The sequence below is a fragment of the Lepisosteus platostomus genome, chromosome 19, assembly GCF_059453375.1.
Source record: "Lepisosteus platostomus isolate fLepPlt1 chromosome 19, fLepPlt1.hap1, whole genome shotgun sequence".
Lineage (NCBI taxonomy): Eukaryota > Metazoa > Chordata > Actinopteri > Semionotiformes > Lepisosteidae > Lepisosteus > Lepisosteus platostomus.
Genome location: NC_142629.1, coordinates 711,136 through 726,130, shown reverse-complemented (window position 1 = coordinate 726,130; position 14,995 = coordinate 711,136). Strand labels below are relative to the sequence as shown.

The 14,995-nt window shown below is 47.3% G+C and overlaps 1 protein-coding gene across 2 annotated transcripts in view; it reads left to right on the top strand.

Moving 5' to 3' along the window:
* trrap (transformation/transcription domain-associated protein) overlaps nucleotides 1-14,995 on the top strand; it is a 99,182-nt gene that overhangs the window by 55,854 nt on the left and 28,333 nt on the right. For both annotated transcript variants that reach the window (XM_088613409.1, XM_088613408.1), the window contains 5 exons: nucleotides 36-171; nucleotides 4,006-4,197; nucleotides 7,867-8,062; nucleotides 8,849-9,114; nucleotides 10,091-10,191. In XM_088613409.1, coding sequence (XP_088469535.1) covers nucleotides 36-171; nucleotides 4,006-4,197; nucleotides 7,867-8,062; nucleotides 8,849-9,114; nucleotides 10,091-10,191 — 891 coding nt within the window. The remainder of the gene's footprint in view (nucleotides 1-35; nucleotides 172-4,005; nucleotides 4,198-7,866; nucleotides 8,063-8,848; nucleotides 9,115-10,090; nucleotides 10,192-14,995) is intronic.

Below are 14,995 nucleotides of genomic sequence, written 5' to 3'. Positions count from 1 at the left end.
TTCCTTGCCCTCTTCCTCTCTCTCCTGCTGTCTAGCTGCTCGAAGGAACTGAACCAGTGGGAGGCGCTGACGGAGTATGGCCAGTCCAAGGGCCATACCAACCCCTACCTGGTACTGGAGTGTGCCTGGAGAGTCTCCAACTGGGCGGCCATGAAGGAGGCACTGGTCCAGGTATAGAGCATGACCGGGCATGTACCACTGTCCCCAGTCCCCTCCCTCCTCCTGCCTCCGTACTCCCAGTTCTCTGCCCCTGTTAGTCAGCACAGTGATGCAGCTCAAAAGATGGGGGCGATTGCTTTGATATCTCGGAGAATGGGTGTTCCCTTAAAGACTCGGGCAGAATTAATGCAGAGAAAATTCATTCGTGCTGAAAATGCAAAATTTGTATTATAGCCATAATGCTAATGTTTTTTTTAATTTTCTGCACTAACTATAGCAGTGAAAAAAGCAGAACCTTCTTGTTGAACATTTTTTTGAGCTCACGTGGTGCTCAGGCTTGGGAGGGCGAGCTGCCAGCCAACAGGGTCTGGAGACAGAGCACTGATACAGGACAAGAGCTGCTTCCCATTTAAAATGGCAGGAGACTGAAGTTCTGGGCCGCTTGTTTTGTGTTCCTGGAGAGTCATTAATCTGTCTTGGAACTCTGGTGTCTTAAGCTGCAGAGCAGGGTTAAGAGCCCTTTTTTAAACCAGGGCTGGCCAGCGTCTCAGCACTTAGCTGTGAATGGGAAGAGAGATTAAAGGAGTCAGGGTGTGTGTGGGTGGACAGCCACCGTTGTGAAGGATGCTCTCTCTGTTGTCGGCGCTACTTCGGCTGGCAGAGATGATGCATTGCAGAGCGCTCTGGCCCTGTCCCCTCCGAGCTCCTCTCGGGCTCCCCATCCTGGCCCTAATGACATCTCCCGAGTGCTCTGTCCTAGTAGATCAATTAACCTTCCGCTTGCTGTCCCTCCCAAGGCATGGCTCCGGATCCCGCTCCACTCAGCCCAGTTTTCCCACTCCATATGTTTGATTAATTGGTGTGCAGTTGAGCCCGGCCTCGACCACAGGAGTCATGCTGGCTGCAGTGCTGCGTCTGATACAGGGGCGTGCTGTGCTGGCTCCAGAATCGCGCTCAAATGCATGGCACTGCTGGCCTCTCTGCATTTATTTTCTTTTCCAAAAGAAAAAGGCTTTCCTCTGCTCTTTCACTAGAGCCAAGACCAGGACTAAAGTATAAGAAACTGGGGTATTCACAAAAAACGGAGTAGGCATACTTTGTGGTGACTTTCCAGATGTTTTGTTCCGTGAGATTCATGACCTTGTGCAGCTTTGTTTGTATTTGCCTGGATAAGCCAGCGTTCCTTCACCTGGGCGAGTTACAGCGCATGTAATAATACAGGTAGTGTGCAAAAAAGGGAAACACTGAGGGACACCAAGTATATTGAAACAAGGAGCTTCTGTACAGGTGTGGCTCATGCATTAGCTAAGCAAACCACAGCCCCAGCATGCTTAGAGTCATGTATAAAAATGTTAAACAGGCCTGGTTGTCTGTGAGTATGGCCAGCATAGCTGCAAGTGGAGTCTTCAGACATGTAAAAAGAGGGGCGATGGTTGGGCAGGAGCTTCAGTGACCAGGAAACTCAACTTGCTGATGTTTCACGAGTGGCTGTGTCTTAAGGGGATTCCGGCATGGAACTGGGAACCAAGGGAAAGGCATTGGAGAAAAAAAGGCAGCACTGGGTGGAAGCGCATATTCCAAGATCGGGATGTCTCTGCACCAATTCAGAGTGCACTCGCTCGTCTGTCAGTTTGGGTTTTGATGGGTTTCATCAACATCAGTTTGCTGAGGACTCCACAGAGTGGGATACCATAGGAGGAACTGCTTGTCACACCTGGTGCAAAGAGCTACCAAGCCGTGGAGAAGTATGATGTGTTCTTGATTCATCTGTCCATGACGAAGGGTGATGGACTACCTAAAGAGCTCTACAGGACCAACTTGGTCTTGTTGGTTCCATAATGTGGGGTGCATTCATTTCCTTAGAAGGCAAAGTCAAAGCTAATTGCCCCCGGAATGGTACCGAGTGATTGTCATCACCCTGTGGGGCAACAGTTCTTTCCTGCTGAGGCGGAAAATACCTTCATCCACAGAAAACGAGTCGTCGCTCAGTGGTTTGTTCGTTTCCCACCTCCTGGACCTTTCTGTCGGGCATTTGTGGAGAAATGGTGCTGCATCCCTCCTGCAGAATTGCTAACGGCGGTAGACTCTCTCATCCGGCACATACTGGCCGTACTGGCTGCACATGGTGGCCCAGCAGCCACATTAAGTGACTTTCCATTGATGTTTCCATTTTTTGTCTGCTACCTGGTACCTAAACTAAATTCACAATAAAGAAAAGAGATCCTTCAAATGCAGGAGGGAGAAAAAGTCAAACCCCTCCTCTTCTCGTGTTGATTGAGGTAAGCCCTCTTCCTCAGCTGCCTTCCCGGTCCTGTCCTCCTCTTGACCCTGTTGGCTGCTATTGGTTTCCTGGTTCCCAGCTTTATCGAGGCGTCCAGTTACGACGCTGTAAAGACAGAATAGCTCCTGGATGTAACAGATGTGCCGTCGCTGCTGAGCTGTTGTTCAAGGGGACTCTGTCCTCAGGTGACACTTAATTAAATTGTCCACTGCCGTCTTCCCCCTTCGCTTACTGTGTCATATTTACTGATCTGTCCTTGAATAATTGCTTAAACATCTGCGTGGGGAGTGATTTATCAGAGACCCGCTGCCTGCTGCTGGGGAGCTGTGGTGCAGAGAATGGGAGTGTTGGTTTCAAGGCCTCGGGGGTCTGATACAGGCGGAATTGATCAGGGCTGACAGGCCGGTGTCTCTCGCTCACAGCGGAGGCGACAGCGAGTGCGCAGGCGAGACAACAGGAGGTGCAGTCCTCCTGAAACGAGGTGCTCTGAGAAGAACAGATCCTGCGGTGTAGTCAAGCCCCTACGTGTCTGTCCTGCACATGGTGGCAAACTCATGCAGGCTTAACTCATGTCCACTTTTATGCCTGGCGCCACCAGATACGGTCTTGAGGTCTAAACCAGAGTTAAGACTTGGAGCTCATTTCTAGACCTCTAAGAGTCTTTTAATTAGAGCTTCTAGAGTCTTTAATCTTTAGTTTCTATATGTTACTTTTTTTCCCATAGAAAACATCAACTGTTATGCCCTTTGTCTCCACGCTCTTAAAACTAGATCATGGCTTCATTTATGATGCTTCTGCACAAGGGGGGCCCTTGTGAGAACATGCAGCAGTAAACGGCTAGGGCTTTTAACATATTTTACAAGCCTAAAAGCCCTTTGCTGTTGATTTTGGGTCCCCCCCCCCATTCGTTCTGAATTCTGTTGGTCTGTTTTAGCCAGTTGTACACACTGGTGTTCGAATGGACTGTGGGCCAGCTAATGGACGCCGTGTTGACAGGCGAGCTACAGTGTACGCCACGGATAACACGGCAGCGCAGGCTGTGATCACAACGCCGGTTCAGCAGATCACAAGCCCACAGCCTTGGGGTTACTAGCAGGAAGTTAAAGCAGATGTGCGGAGAGCTGTTCCAGTTCTCTGTGCCTGATGAGATCTGTTGTGCCCTGCATTTTCACGGGTGTCTAGTAATGTTATGTAAGCCCCTGGAGGAGTTCTTAATTACATCGCATCTTGAGGAAGGGTTCTAAAATAGAAAATGTTATTAAAATATAACCAATGCTCATTTTTTTTATATGTGCATACTGTTTAGTTGTGCCTTACTGTTTTTCATTAGATAATTCTTCTATATGTCAGAATATTGCGGAGGAGTGAATTAGATCCTAACACAAGGAGGAGTGCAAGTTGCAAACTTGACTCCCCAAAGCTTTTGTGATGGTTAATTTTGTTGCACAGGCATGTGAAACCCTGTCTGTAAATGGGTGTAGATCCAGCTCTGTCCTTTAAGGGGGTTTATCAGCCCTTATGTTAATTGTAGGTGGTCAAACGGAGCTCCTGTCTCTCTCTGCCAGGTGGAGCTGAGCTGTCCCAAAGAGATGGCCTGGAAGGTGAACATGCACCGCGGCTACCTGGCCATCTGCCACCCCGAGGAGCAGCAGCTCAACTTCATCGAGAGGCTGGTGGAGATGGCCAGCAGCCTGGCCATCCGCGAGTGGAGGAGGCTGCCCCACATCGTCTCACACGTGCACACGCCTCTGCTGCAGGTGAGGGTCTCGTCCGCGCAGACGCACAGGAGCAGCGACGGTGCACCTCAGATCGGGGCACAGACCCCTAAACGCTCAGGTATAAGGAACGCTCCTATTCGAGCATGCTCAGTTACAGGAACAGAGGAATTATGTAAGCTGACAGTGCACTGCATACATTTCCTTCACATGGTTCTGTACTGGTTTCAAAGGTTTTGTGCAGGTGTTCTTCCTAGGAGTTCATCTTATTACCCAATTAAGAGGGTACATGAGTTTGTGGCAGTGACTGTTAATGCTTTTATTGCTTCTGTAGTCTCATTCAGTTCCAGATACACTGTTATATTAGGTCGTTGTTTTTTATCAGATGGTGATAAAATTACGATGTGCTTTTGGGATTATGGTTCAGTGTCTTAACACGTGGAACAGCGGCCTGTCACGGTTTCCAGTACAACCTCCAGCGTCTGGAAGTGCTTGGTTGCGATTTACCTGGAACTGGTGCATCATCTCCCTCTCGGTGCTGGAGCTGAGCTGAGAATTGGCAGGAAACTGGAATTCATGCTTTGATTCGGGTGCTTCACCTAAAGCTCGTTTATTCCAAAGGGCCTTTCTGTGTGGCCAACCTGCGGAAGTGCTGGCCTGAGTGCTGATTGAGCCCTGTGATCATGGGTCGAGCCTGGGTCATGTCACCGGCTGACTGACAGCACGGTGCACAGCTAGATAAGGGTGGGATTGGTTAGCCAGGGCTCTCTGGGGTCTCAGCGACCCTAGTGACTTGCTGCACACATAAAGGCCCGCGGTGTTGTTGGTGAGGGACACTCCCTTACACCAATCAGTGTAGCCCCTCCAGCAGGGGGCGGCCCAAGGGGGAGTGGCTCAAGGTGGGCGGGGTCTGCGTACACTTCCTCACTTTCCCCCATGTGCTGTTGTGGCGTTGGTAGCAGCGAGCCGAGACCTGAAATCAATCATGCGAGTATAACTAAAAAATAATTGGCAAGTCTACATTTTAAAAATAAAGTAAGATAAGATGGCTAATCAAATTTTCTTTCCTGGACAGAAAAACAAAGCCGTTGTTTATGCAGTCTGGGTATTCTAATCTGCACAGCCGGTGTGAAATAATTAGCTTAGTTTATTACGTTTAAGAATGTAATATAATGTAAATTTAGATATAATGTAAATATAAAAATGTTTGTCTAACATGCATGTGTGTTTGTGTGAAAGGTAATTTACTACACAATTTGCTAGAAGGCCAGGAATCTCTCTACGTGCAATGACTTAATTCACTTCTCTGCTTCAGCAACAATCTGAGGCATAACGGTGAACAAGGCATTGTTCCTTTCAATAGAAACCTTTTATTAAAATTCTTTGTCAGCACAGGGGACTGAGAGTCTGACAGCTGAGCCATCAATGTAATCTGCCTCTGCAGAATAGCGGGCTTCTGACTTGATGTTCACTCTCCTCGTGGTGCACAGCTTTCCTGTGTGCCACGGTGCCGCAGGACCACTTTGGCAAAGCAGAGCTGTTGGTCTTGGTTCGTTTTAAATGCAAGAGACCCCCTGGACTCGTGCATAATTGTTAGAGAAACATGTATTATAAATGTACTTACATCTGTGTGTAAGTCTGTGTGCTCTCTACATGCATACATTGTAGTTTTCCAAAACTTAAAGAGTAGAAGGATTTCGGAGATTGGCAGCCCTAGCTACCATCTTCTCAAAACCCTCCTGTTCACATGATCCCATCCCTTCTCAGCTGGACAGGGAACGTAGGGACGTGCTAATGAATAATTATGCACCATGTGCAGGGTGTGATTAATTTCAGAGGAAGGAGGACATGAGTTCTATACTGCAGCTCGGCACGGAAATGTATGATGTGAAAAAACGTTGCCATACTTCATCATTACCACCTACGTGCTGAAACATTTCCTGGGAGTTCAGTTGGCAAGAGTGTGTCAGTCGTGCGTGTTGGGCAAACTCTGAAGAGTCTCAGACTGTCGAGAAGGGTGTCACCTCTGTCAGTGTGGGGGCAGAATAGGCTTGTGGGCACAGAACTGTCTGGAGATAAGGACCCACAGTAAGACCAGGCTTAACCAGGAACATCTGATTTCCTCCCTCTTAACTCTGAAGCACTGTAAACGGTATCATCCGTTACTTAAATAATTGCCGGCCCTTTGAAGAGTGAAAGTATCTCTTGATTATTCTGCTCTGTGTTTTGGTCCTTTTATGACGATATTGATCTCATCACTCGAATGTGAGTTTTGCTTTTGGATAGGTGAAAATGGAGTCAGCCCCCTTTTTCGGCTGGTAAAGAAATCATATGGGAATAGTTCGTGCACATTAATACTTGACTCGGAAGGCTTTATTTAAGATAGTGCTAAATTACGTTCTAAAGGTTTGGACGCTTCGATTAGCTTAACTGTATTCCGCTTATCCAGTCCCCCATGGAGGTCTGTCCTCAAGGCCAGGGGACTGGGAAGAGCCACCTGCCATGACCCTGATTCTCCCTCACAACACCTGGCCTTATAAAGGAGGCCGAGGAGTTCCAATATCAACGATTAAAGACGACAGGGATGGCAGAAAGAGACTGCGGGTTACAGCAATAAGTTTAGAACGAAGGTAATTACTTTTCTCCATCAGATACTGTTTGATTAAATACCTGTGAGAAAATTAAATTTACATGATGAATGGGAGCACAGAATGAAGGTTATAACGTAGCATCAGCTGATGCTACAGATAATAGTGAAAAATATTATATTGCCTAATTTATTTTGTTTCGAGAGATTTGATTTGTTAAATGTGGACCTGATTTAGGACATTTATCTTTGAAAGTGAGGGATTAGAATTGAATACGCTGTTATCAGCGCTCCCCTCTTCTCTCTCCCTCTCGGCTGCCCGGCTGTCACAGTTCATTTCAGCAGTGGCTGCAGAGCACAGTGTGTGGTGCTGGGTGTCAGGCTCTATATCTCTCCTCTCCCCTCTGCCTGGCTCACTGCAGTGTGCCCATGGCTCGTTCAGGTTAAGTGTGCCTGAGAAGAAGCAGTAATTACTCCTCGGGTCTCAGTATTGGAGCTCCTGACTTTCTACGTGTTCGAGGCATGGGTTGAAAGCTTGGATAAGCTTCATCTAATGGCTGATTGATCGGTTTTCAAAAGGAAGAGCAGCTCTGGTATGAGTTGGTTCGGGGTATCTCAGGATCTTCTGTCAGGCGCTGGATACTTTTGGGTACATACAATCATTTGTTGGGGTGCAGTTGAACTTGGGTTTTAATGTTTGTTTGCACAGGTGATTAGTCTTCAGATAAATTAGTACATTTAATGGCATGTTGATGGAATGGAGGACTATGCTGTAATCTTTTAAGGTAATTTGCAACAAGAGAACAACATTGGTTTTCTGCTTAGTGGATATTAACAGAGCAGGCCTGCCTTCATCTACTCCTAATTAAAAAACAGTTTGTTTGTTGTCCAAGCATTTTTGATGGACCAATCCCAAATGATCCAAGTAAGTAATTTCCAAGCAGGTCCACAACCTGCGTTGCACCCAGTGTTAATTAGTAACACTCAAGAAGAAATGTCTTGCTGTGCAGTTGTGCTTATGTGTTGTAGTGAGGAGAGGCATGACCGGTCACGGACTCTGAGGACAGAGGACGTCTTTTCCCCTTACAGCTGTTTGAAGATCGTTTTTGTTATTGTTCGTTCAGGCTGCCCAGCAGATCATTGAGCTGCAGGAAGCGGCCCAGATCAACGCCGGGCTCCAGCCCACCAACCTGGGTCGGAACACCAGCCTGCACGACATGAAGACGGTGGTGAAGACCTGGAGGAACCGGCTGCCCATCGTGTCGGACGACCTCTCCCACTGGAGCAGCATCTTCATGTGGAGGCAGCACCACTACCAAGGTACCCACCAGCGGCCACTGGTCCTGCAGCAGACAGGGCCGCCCTCTGTCCCTGTGTGCGCCAGCCTGGGCACCCCTCCTCCCAGCCAGCGGTGCTGTAGCTCCAGCGCGAGGCCCTGCGTCTTGATGGGCGTGCTCTGTGGAGCTGTTTTTCAGCTTTGTCCTGTTTTTACTGTCGGGATAAAGAGGGAGACCCAGGCTTGTGTCCCCGGACCTCGGCCCCCCTTGTTTTCGCTCCTGTATGTGTTGGTTAGGCTTTATTTTTTCGTGACTAATGACAGACACCTTACACACGACTGTTTATGGCAGCCCTTCTCGACTGACTAACTGGTGTGCTGCTCCAATTTGGAAAAGGTCATGCATGAGAAAAATGAATGCATTTAGATCGGTTAGTCCCCCAAATTACTGTGCTTCACGTGCGGCGTATACACACGAGTCAGAGGCCAGGCTCTAAAACTGTTCAGGTGGGAGTTGCCCATTGTACTTAAAACAAAAAAACAGAGAACAGCTGAGAGGAGCTAAGCTAGATCTCCATGGCTGTCATCAGTTCCTGTCAGGATGAGGTGACTAAGCAGTATGAGGCCAGCTCAAATTGAACATTTAAAAGGTTTGGTTTATGGTGATGAGAACGTGCTTGGGCTGGTGATGTTTGAGGGTGGGGAAGAGAGGGGCCTCAACATTTTTATCTTCATGTAAGTGTTCTGTGGGAGGGAAAAGGTGGAGAGACACTGGCAGACTCAGGCCTTCTCCCAGCCGTGCACGACTTGCCATTTCTGTTCCCCTTCAGCCATCGTGACCGCCTACGAGAACAGCACCCAGCACGACCCCAGCTCCAACAACGCCATGCTGGGAGTCCACGCCTCGGCCTCCGCCATCATCCAGTATGGCAAGATCGCGCGCAAGCAGGGCCTGGTCAACGTGGCGCTGGACATTCTGAGCCGCATCCACACCATCCCCACCGTGCCCATCGTCGACTGCTTCCAGAAGATCCGCCAGCAGGTCAAGTGCTACCTGCAGCTGGCCGGCGTCATGGGCAAGAACGAGTGCATGCAGGTACAGGGCACACGCGCCCCCCTCGCCCGCCGTCCCGGGACCTGCAGCATGAATTGCCCACGAGCAGCTGTGGCTTTATGGAACGAACCAAATGGGGGCTCTTGAGTCATTTTAGCAAGCTAGCAGGCAAAATAAAAACCTTCCCTTGTACGCAAAACAAAATTTTCACTGTTGATAGGCCTTTATCTCACGATACAATGCGCCAACTTCTTTCCATGCGCTGCACATCTCTGGCCCGGTTCTGGATGGGTTTTAATTTACTGTGAGGCTAACCACCCAGTGCTTATCATTTTTAGCTTTTTTAAAGTTTTTTGGCTTTTTGGAGTTTTGTGTTCTTTTAGAAATTGTCTCCTTTCATTGCAGAGTAGCTCCAAATCCAAATTGCCCGTATTTAGAGAGCTGAGAGGGAAAAAAGAGCCGATGTTCATGTGTCGAGCTAATAAGATTGAAAAGGTGATTTGTGTTAGAGCAAATACCAGTTTAAGGACTTGCTGTGTGTCTGAGCTGCGTCAGTTAATCAGACTGCTCTCTGGACTGTGAAAGGAGGCTCACAAAAGAGCTTGGAAGGACTTTTTAATGTGGTTTTACCTGAATTTAACAAGCACCATAATCCTAGATTTAAGAGTAAGGCTAGTTTTGCAGAGCAATCCTGTTCTCCCTTGGCGAGTTACTTGGAGGTGGTGCGCGCTCCTTTGGTTCTAGGAATATATTTTTGGATGTAATGACAGATGAATGTACAAAACAAAACCAAAATTCTGGAAGTCCAAAACACAAATAAGAGGCATAGCTGAACAGCACAAGAAAACGAAGGGAGAGGGCAGAAGAAATCACAAAGTGTTTGTCCTGTTCCTGAACAATAAACTTGGGGTGTTAACGTGTGCGCAGTGAGGGGAGGTCGGTGCCCCTGGCTAGACTCAGCAACCCCCCTCTTCTCCCGAGTGGGGCAGCTCCTCCCTGACTGTTTCTCTCCTGGCAGGGCCTGGAGGTCATTGAATCCACCAACCTCAAGTACTTCACCAAGGAGATGACGGCCGAGTTCTACGCCCTGAAGGGGATGTTTCTTGCCCAGATTAACAAGTAAGTCCAGTGATGGCTGCAGCACACACACACCCAGGTTTACTGCTCCATCTGTGAGGAAACCTCCTGAGATAAGTGTCCTGCCGCATGTTAGATCACTTGATAAAGTAATCTACTGTGCAGCTTTTCTTGGAGTTTAGAGAATATGCCTTTCCATAGAGTATACCATTGTTTTCTTAAACTCTTAAATTCCTGCTGATAAAAGCATCATCCAGATGAAGGATGCTCTGTACTTCGTCTGGAAAGCAAAAAGCCTTTCTGATTTGTTTTGTCCTCCTGTCTTGACAGCCATCATGCAACATTTCAGGCAGCTGTTTTTGTTCTGTTTTTTCCCAACATGCATGATGACGCTCGGAGCACATTCTTGTTATAGAACTCTTTGGATGCGGGATCCGCGTTCTGTGCCATTTACCCTGGCATCCTGTGTGCCAGCTTGGTTCTTAACGAGGCTTGTCCCCGTTTACCCTCCTGTAATCAGCAACCGGGGGTTTCATGTGGATCTGCTCCATCCTCTGCACTCAGTGCGCTGGCAGGCAGTGTGGGAGCAGGGAAACACAGACTTGCTCCACAACTACAGAGTACAGCGCCAGAAACCTGTCAGAGCAGCGGCGGCGAAGCTCGGCTGTTCAGTGTGAGATCATGACCTTGCCATCCCGGCACCCCCTCCCTGTGCTGTGAGCCGCTTTCTCTCCATCGTCATCTCTTTTTTCCTCACCTTTCACTGAGGATTTAGGCTGCAGTCATTGTTCCCAAACAATCAGAATCTTAATAATTCCAGCTCTACCTGAGTGCATTTTAAACAGCTGCACACTTTAAAGATAAGTGAATCCCAACCTCCCTTAATTAATCATTTATTTAAAAGAGGAAACATTTCTTAGTTTTTCAGACACCGACAATTGATCAGTAACGCTGTACTTGAATTCTTTACCGAGAGCTGCTCAGCAGTAATGATCGATGTGACAAGGGATTAATAATTAGAGTACTTCTATAGGACTCACAGTTTAAGTCTGGGGCTTAATCAAAGATCAATCTTTATCTCTTCTCTGCATGCCTTTGAAGCTTTGAGGACGACAGCCATCTTGGTGCGTGGATTGTTGTTCTATCACTTGTGGGGAGTTGCTGCAGGAGCGTTCATATGGTTGCACGATGAAAAAGGCACGGATCTGTTTCTTCGCTCCACTGTGTTCGCTGTCTTGGCGTGCATGCAAGCAGTAAGACCTGTGGTTTGGGGTTGCAGCGGTTTGTTGGCAGTAATCCAGTTAGCGCAGCAGAGTGCGGGTGTAGTGGGCTTGGGGAACAGTGTCAGGGCGGGGCCCCTGCCAGCTCTCCCTGGCAGCTTCAGGGTGGGGTTGGGTGAGCAGGATGCAAGCAGGCAGAGCCCAAGTCTCTCTTAGGAAGATTGATAGCATGTCACAGGGCAGGCACAGGAGCGCGAGACGGGAGATGGAGCCTGCTGTTTGAAATAGAAGGTGGCAATAAAGTAAGTCGTTCATCAGGCGGCTGCCACTGTAATCTGCAGCGCTCTGCAGCCTGTGACACCTGAAGGCGCTGTGTGGAAGGCATGCCTAAAGCCATTTTTGGAAAATGGGACAAATGGGCATTTTATAACTCGCGGTTTTGACAGAAAAGTTGTTAAAGCAGCTGCATGCTGCTGCGCTGCCTGGAATTGACAGATACCTTATGTGCCGGAACACGTTCCTTTCGCATCTCTAAAACTGTAATTTAATTTTTCCCCCCAGGTGATTTCACCAACTTGCATCCCCCCCCCTCCTCCCCCACCTCCGTTCCCAGATACGCTTTGCTAAAATCTTTAAGTAATCTGTGCTGAACAGATTTCCAATTGATTAGCAATTTACAGCTTGCTGTGGTGGTTGGCTCATTCACACCATTTAATTTGCACCTTATTGACGCAGAGTTGATAGTTTTGGCCTGGGCAGGGTATCGCCGAGCAAGAGTGAGCCAGTGGCTTCTAGCTGTGAAACTGTTCGGCTCCCAGAGTCAGAAGACACTTCTGCCTGTTAGGGAGAATTGAATTGTGAGAATTCTCACAATCCATGCTCACCTTTGACAAAATGAAATCGTATGGTGCTGAATGCTTGCTCTCTTAAGAATCGTAAGGGATGTTGCTCTTTTTAGATCAGCGTCCCGTGAGATAAAAGTAAGAGTATTTTGGGGTTATTGTACAGGTCCTATACAGCAGTGCATGCATCTGAGATGTGGATGTGGTTTGAGAACTCAGTTCTGTCTGTGTGACAATTAAACAACTTGAGTCAAATTACAGATGTGTTAATTACAGTGTTGGCTCTTTAATTACATTTTAATTGCGTGGTATTTACACTTTGACATACAAGTATTTAAATATGAATTAATAACATGTATTGTTATTATACTATAATATTACATATGAATGAATAAAATGTAAATAATTACCTATGACCTAGAATGGCATGCTGCAGTAAAGTACATTTTGTGTGAGCAGTGTGAGTTCATGCTTTGGTTACAGGATTATGTGCAACAATGTTTATTGAATATCGTAGCTCCACTGCAATAGCAGCAACAATTCAAAATGTAAGTACACATCCAAACTTTAGTTTGAAGTATTAAACTTTAACTACATGTTCTATAATTACACATTGCTAAGGTATTTACATAACGCAGTTACAATTTCAGTATAGCAATATATGCATTTCAAAACGTAATTGCTGCACTGTTACAAGGTTGTTACAGCGTTATTGCACCGTAACTAGCGGAGCAGTGTTGTATCCCAGAGGCTGCGCTGGGGCTGGACCTCAGGCTGCCCTCAGCCCTGCTCCTCCAGCGAGAGGCTTGGAGTCTTTCCCCCTGCAGCAGCAGCGCTGTCTGTGTAATAGCTGCTGACCGTGTGCCCTGGTGTGGCTGTCTCTGAGGTACGACCGGCCCAGCCTCGGCCGACACACGGCGGAGCCTTTGGCAGAATGTGGGTTCAGCCATGTGTCTGGGTAGCTTGTTCTATTCTCCTACAACCTTTTGCATGAAAGAATTGCCTCCTTTTCCTCCTGCTTGGAGGATCTGTTTTTTGAAAGAAGCCTGGGTTTTGTTTTCAACGGCAGGACCAGGGAGCTGGTTCCATATCCCCACAGCCCTTTGGGTAAAGGAGAGTGGCCCCATGGTTTTAAAACCATGCTCTTCGGTGTCTTTACTGTGCCCCCCGGTTCATTCTGGAGACGTGCACTGGGCTGACTTTGTCCCTGAACGCTCCCTGTTCCCGAGCCGGTGGTGCGCCTGCCGGCCAGCAGGACCTGTGGGCTGGAGCTTGCCAGCGCTGAATTCACTTCATCATTCTTTTAAACTGTTGCAGCCCTCCAGGGAAGAGGAGGGTTATTAAATGTGTATAGAAAGAATAATTAACTCAATAGTAATTTGTGAAATCTCAGTATCAGCAGAACTTTTCCTAACCTCAGCAGTGCTTAATGTAATCATTACCTTTTCACACTGCGTGAATATAAACAGCATAATCGGACTTCGGGGAGGGCCAAGCTGGGGCGGCGCAGACGTGCAGTTCTGCTCCTGCCTCCAGGGGGAGTGTGTCGGGGACAGCTGGCCGCTGGCTCCTCTGCAGGAGCGCCGCTGGGCCAGCGCCCTCCTGGGGTTAGACTGAGCGCCGCTATGAACTCTTTCACACAGTGCCTGTGAGGACCCGCTCGGATCACCATCCTGAGAACTGTAAGCCCTGCTGGTGACCATGCTGTTTCTGGCGCTGCTCCATTGTTACGGAATGCCTGTGACTCTGAGACCTATATCCGATTCTTATAATTGGTCGTGTGTTCTTTATTTTATTTTAAAATATATTTTATCATTGCATAGGGCATCCTTGAGTTTGGAAAGGCACTTTATAAATAATTATAATTGTTATTAATAAATCTTATGTAAAGATAAAGTATATTTAAATTATGGCTGTTAATGATAAGGACTGCTTGAGAAAAATGGCCTGTATAGCTGCAGCATTTTGGTTTGTCAGAGGATGCATTGATTGCACTTGCACTGTATGGGGATACATAACCACCACCAGAATTTTTCTTTTCGAGGTATTTACACATTCAAACCTACCTCCAGTCGTGCTAGAATCGTGCCCATGTTTATTTCCATGAAAGCAGAATTGTTGATGATTCCAAGACCTGTGACAGGGTTTAGGGAAACATTTAGTTATATTTTACATAGCAGTTCTGTGGGAGCACTGTCAACTAGAAAGAAGAGGGTGAATGAGTTTATTTTCAGTATGGACTCTGGTTTATTAGTACTGGCAACTCTCCAAAACATTGAAGACATTCAGAATTCGACTGGCTGCCCAGAAGCTGCCCAGCCTTAACCAGGGTGAAGCTTTTGGGCGATTAAGTGCCCTGTGTTTAAGGGTGGAGATTTGAGAGGATTCAGTTACTTGAAGCAGAATGATCAACACTATAGCCGCTGCCTTTTTTTTTAATAGAACTGCAGATTTTTTTACCATCACACTGTCAAAAACCTGTTCCTTTCTAGCAAGTTTCACTTTCTTTATATGTCACTGAAGCATTTGAAGTGCACCTGTTATCTTTGGTGTGAAATGGAAATTAAGGGCTCCTGCACTGACACTTTTATCTGCTTCTGGATTCTGTATTTTAATTTTTATAATGAACTTCAGAAAGGAGAGTACGATAGTGAAAATCCGCATGGAAGTTTTCACCTTCAAATTAATGACTCTGACACCCTTCTAACTGCTAAACTTGATTCAAGGTTTTCTGCAGCGCAGTGTAATACAATAGCACATTTCTTTTAGTGCGTGGGCAGTGAG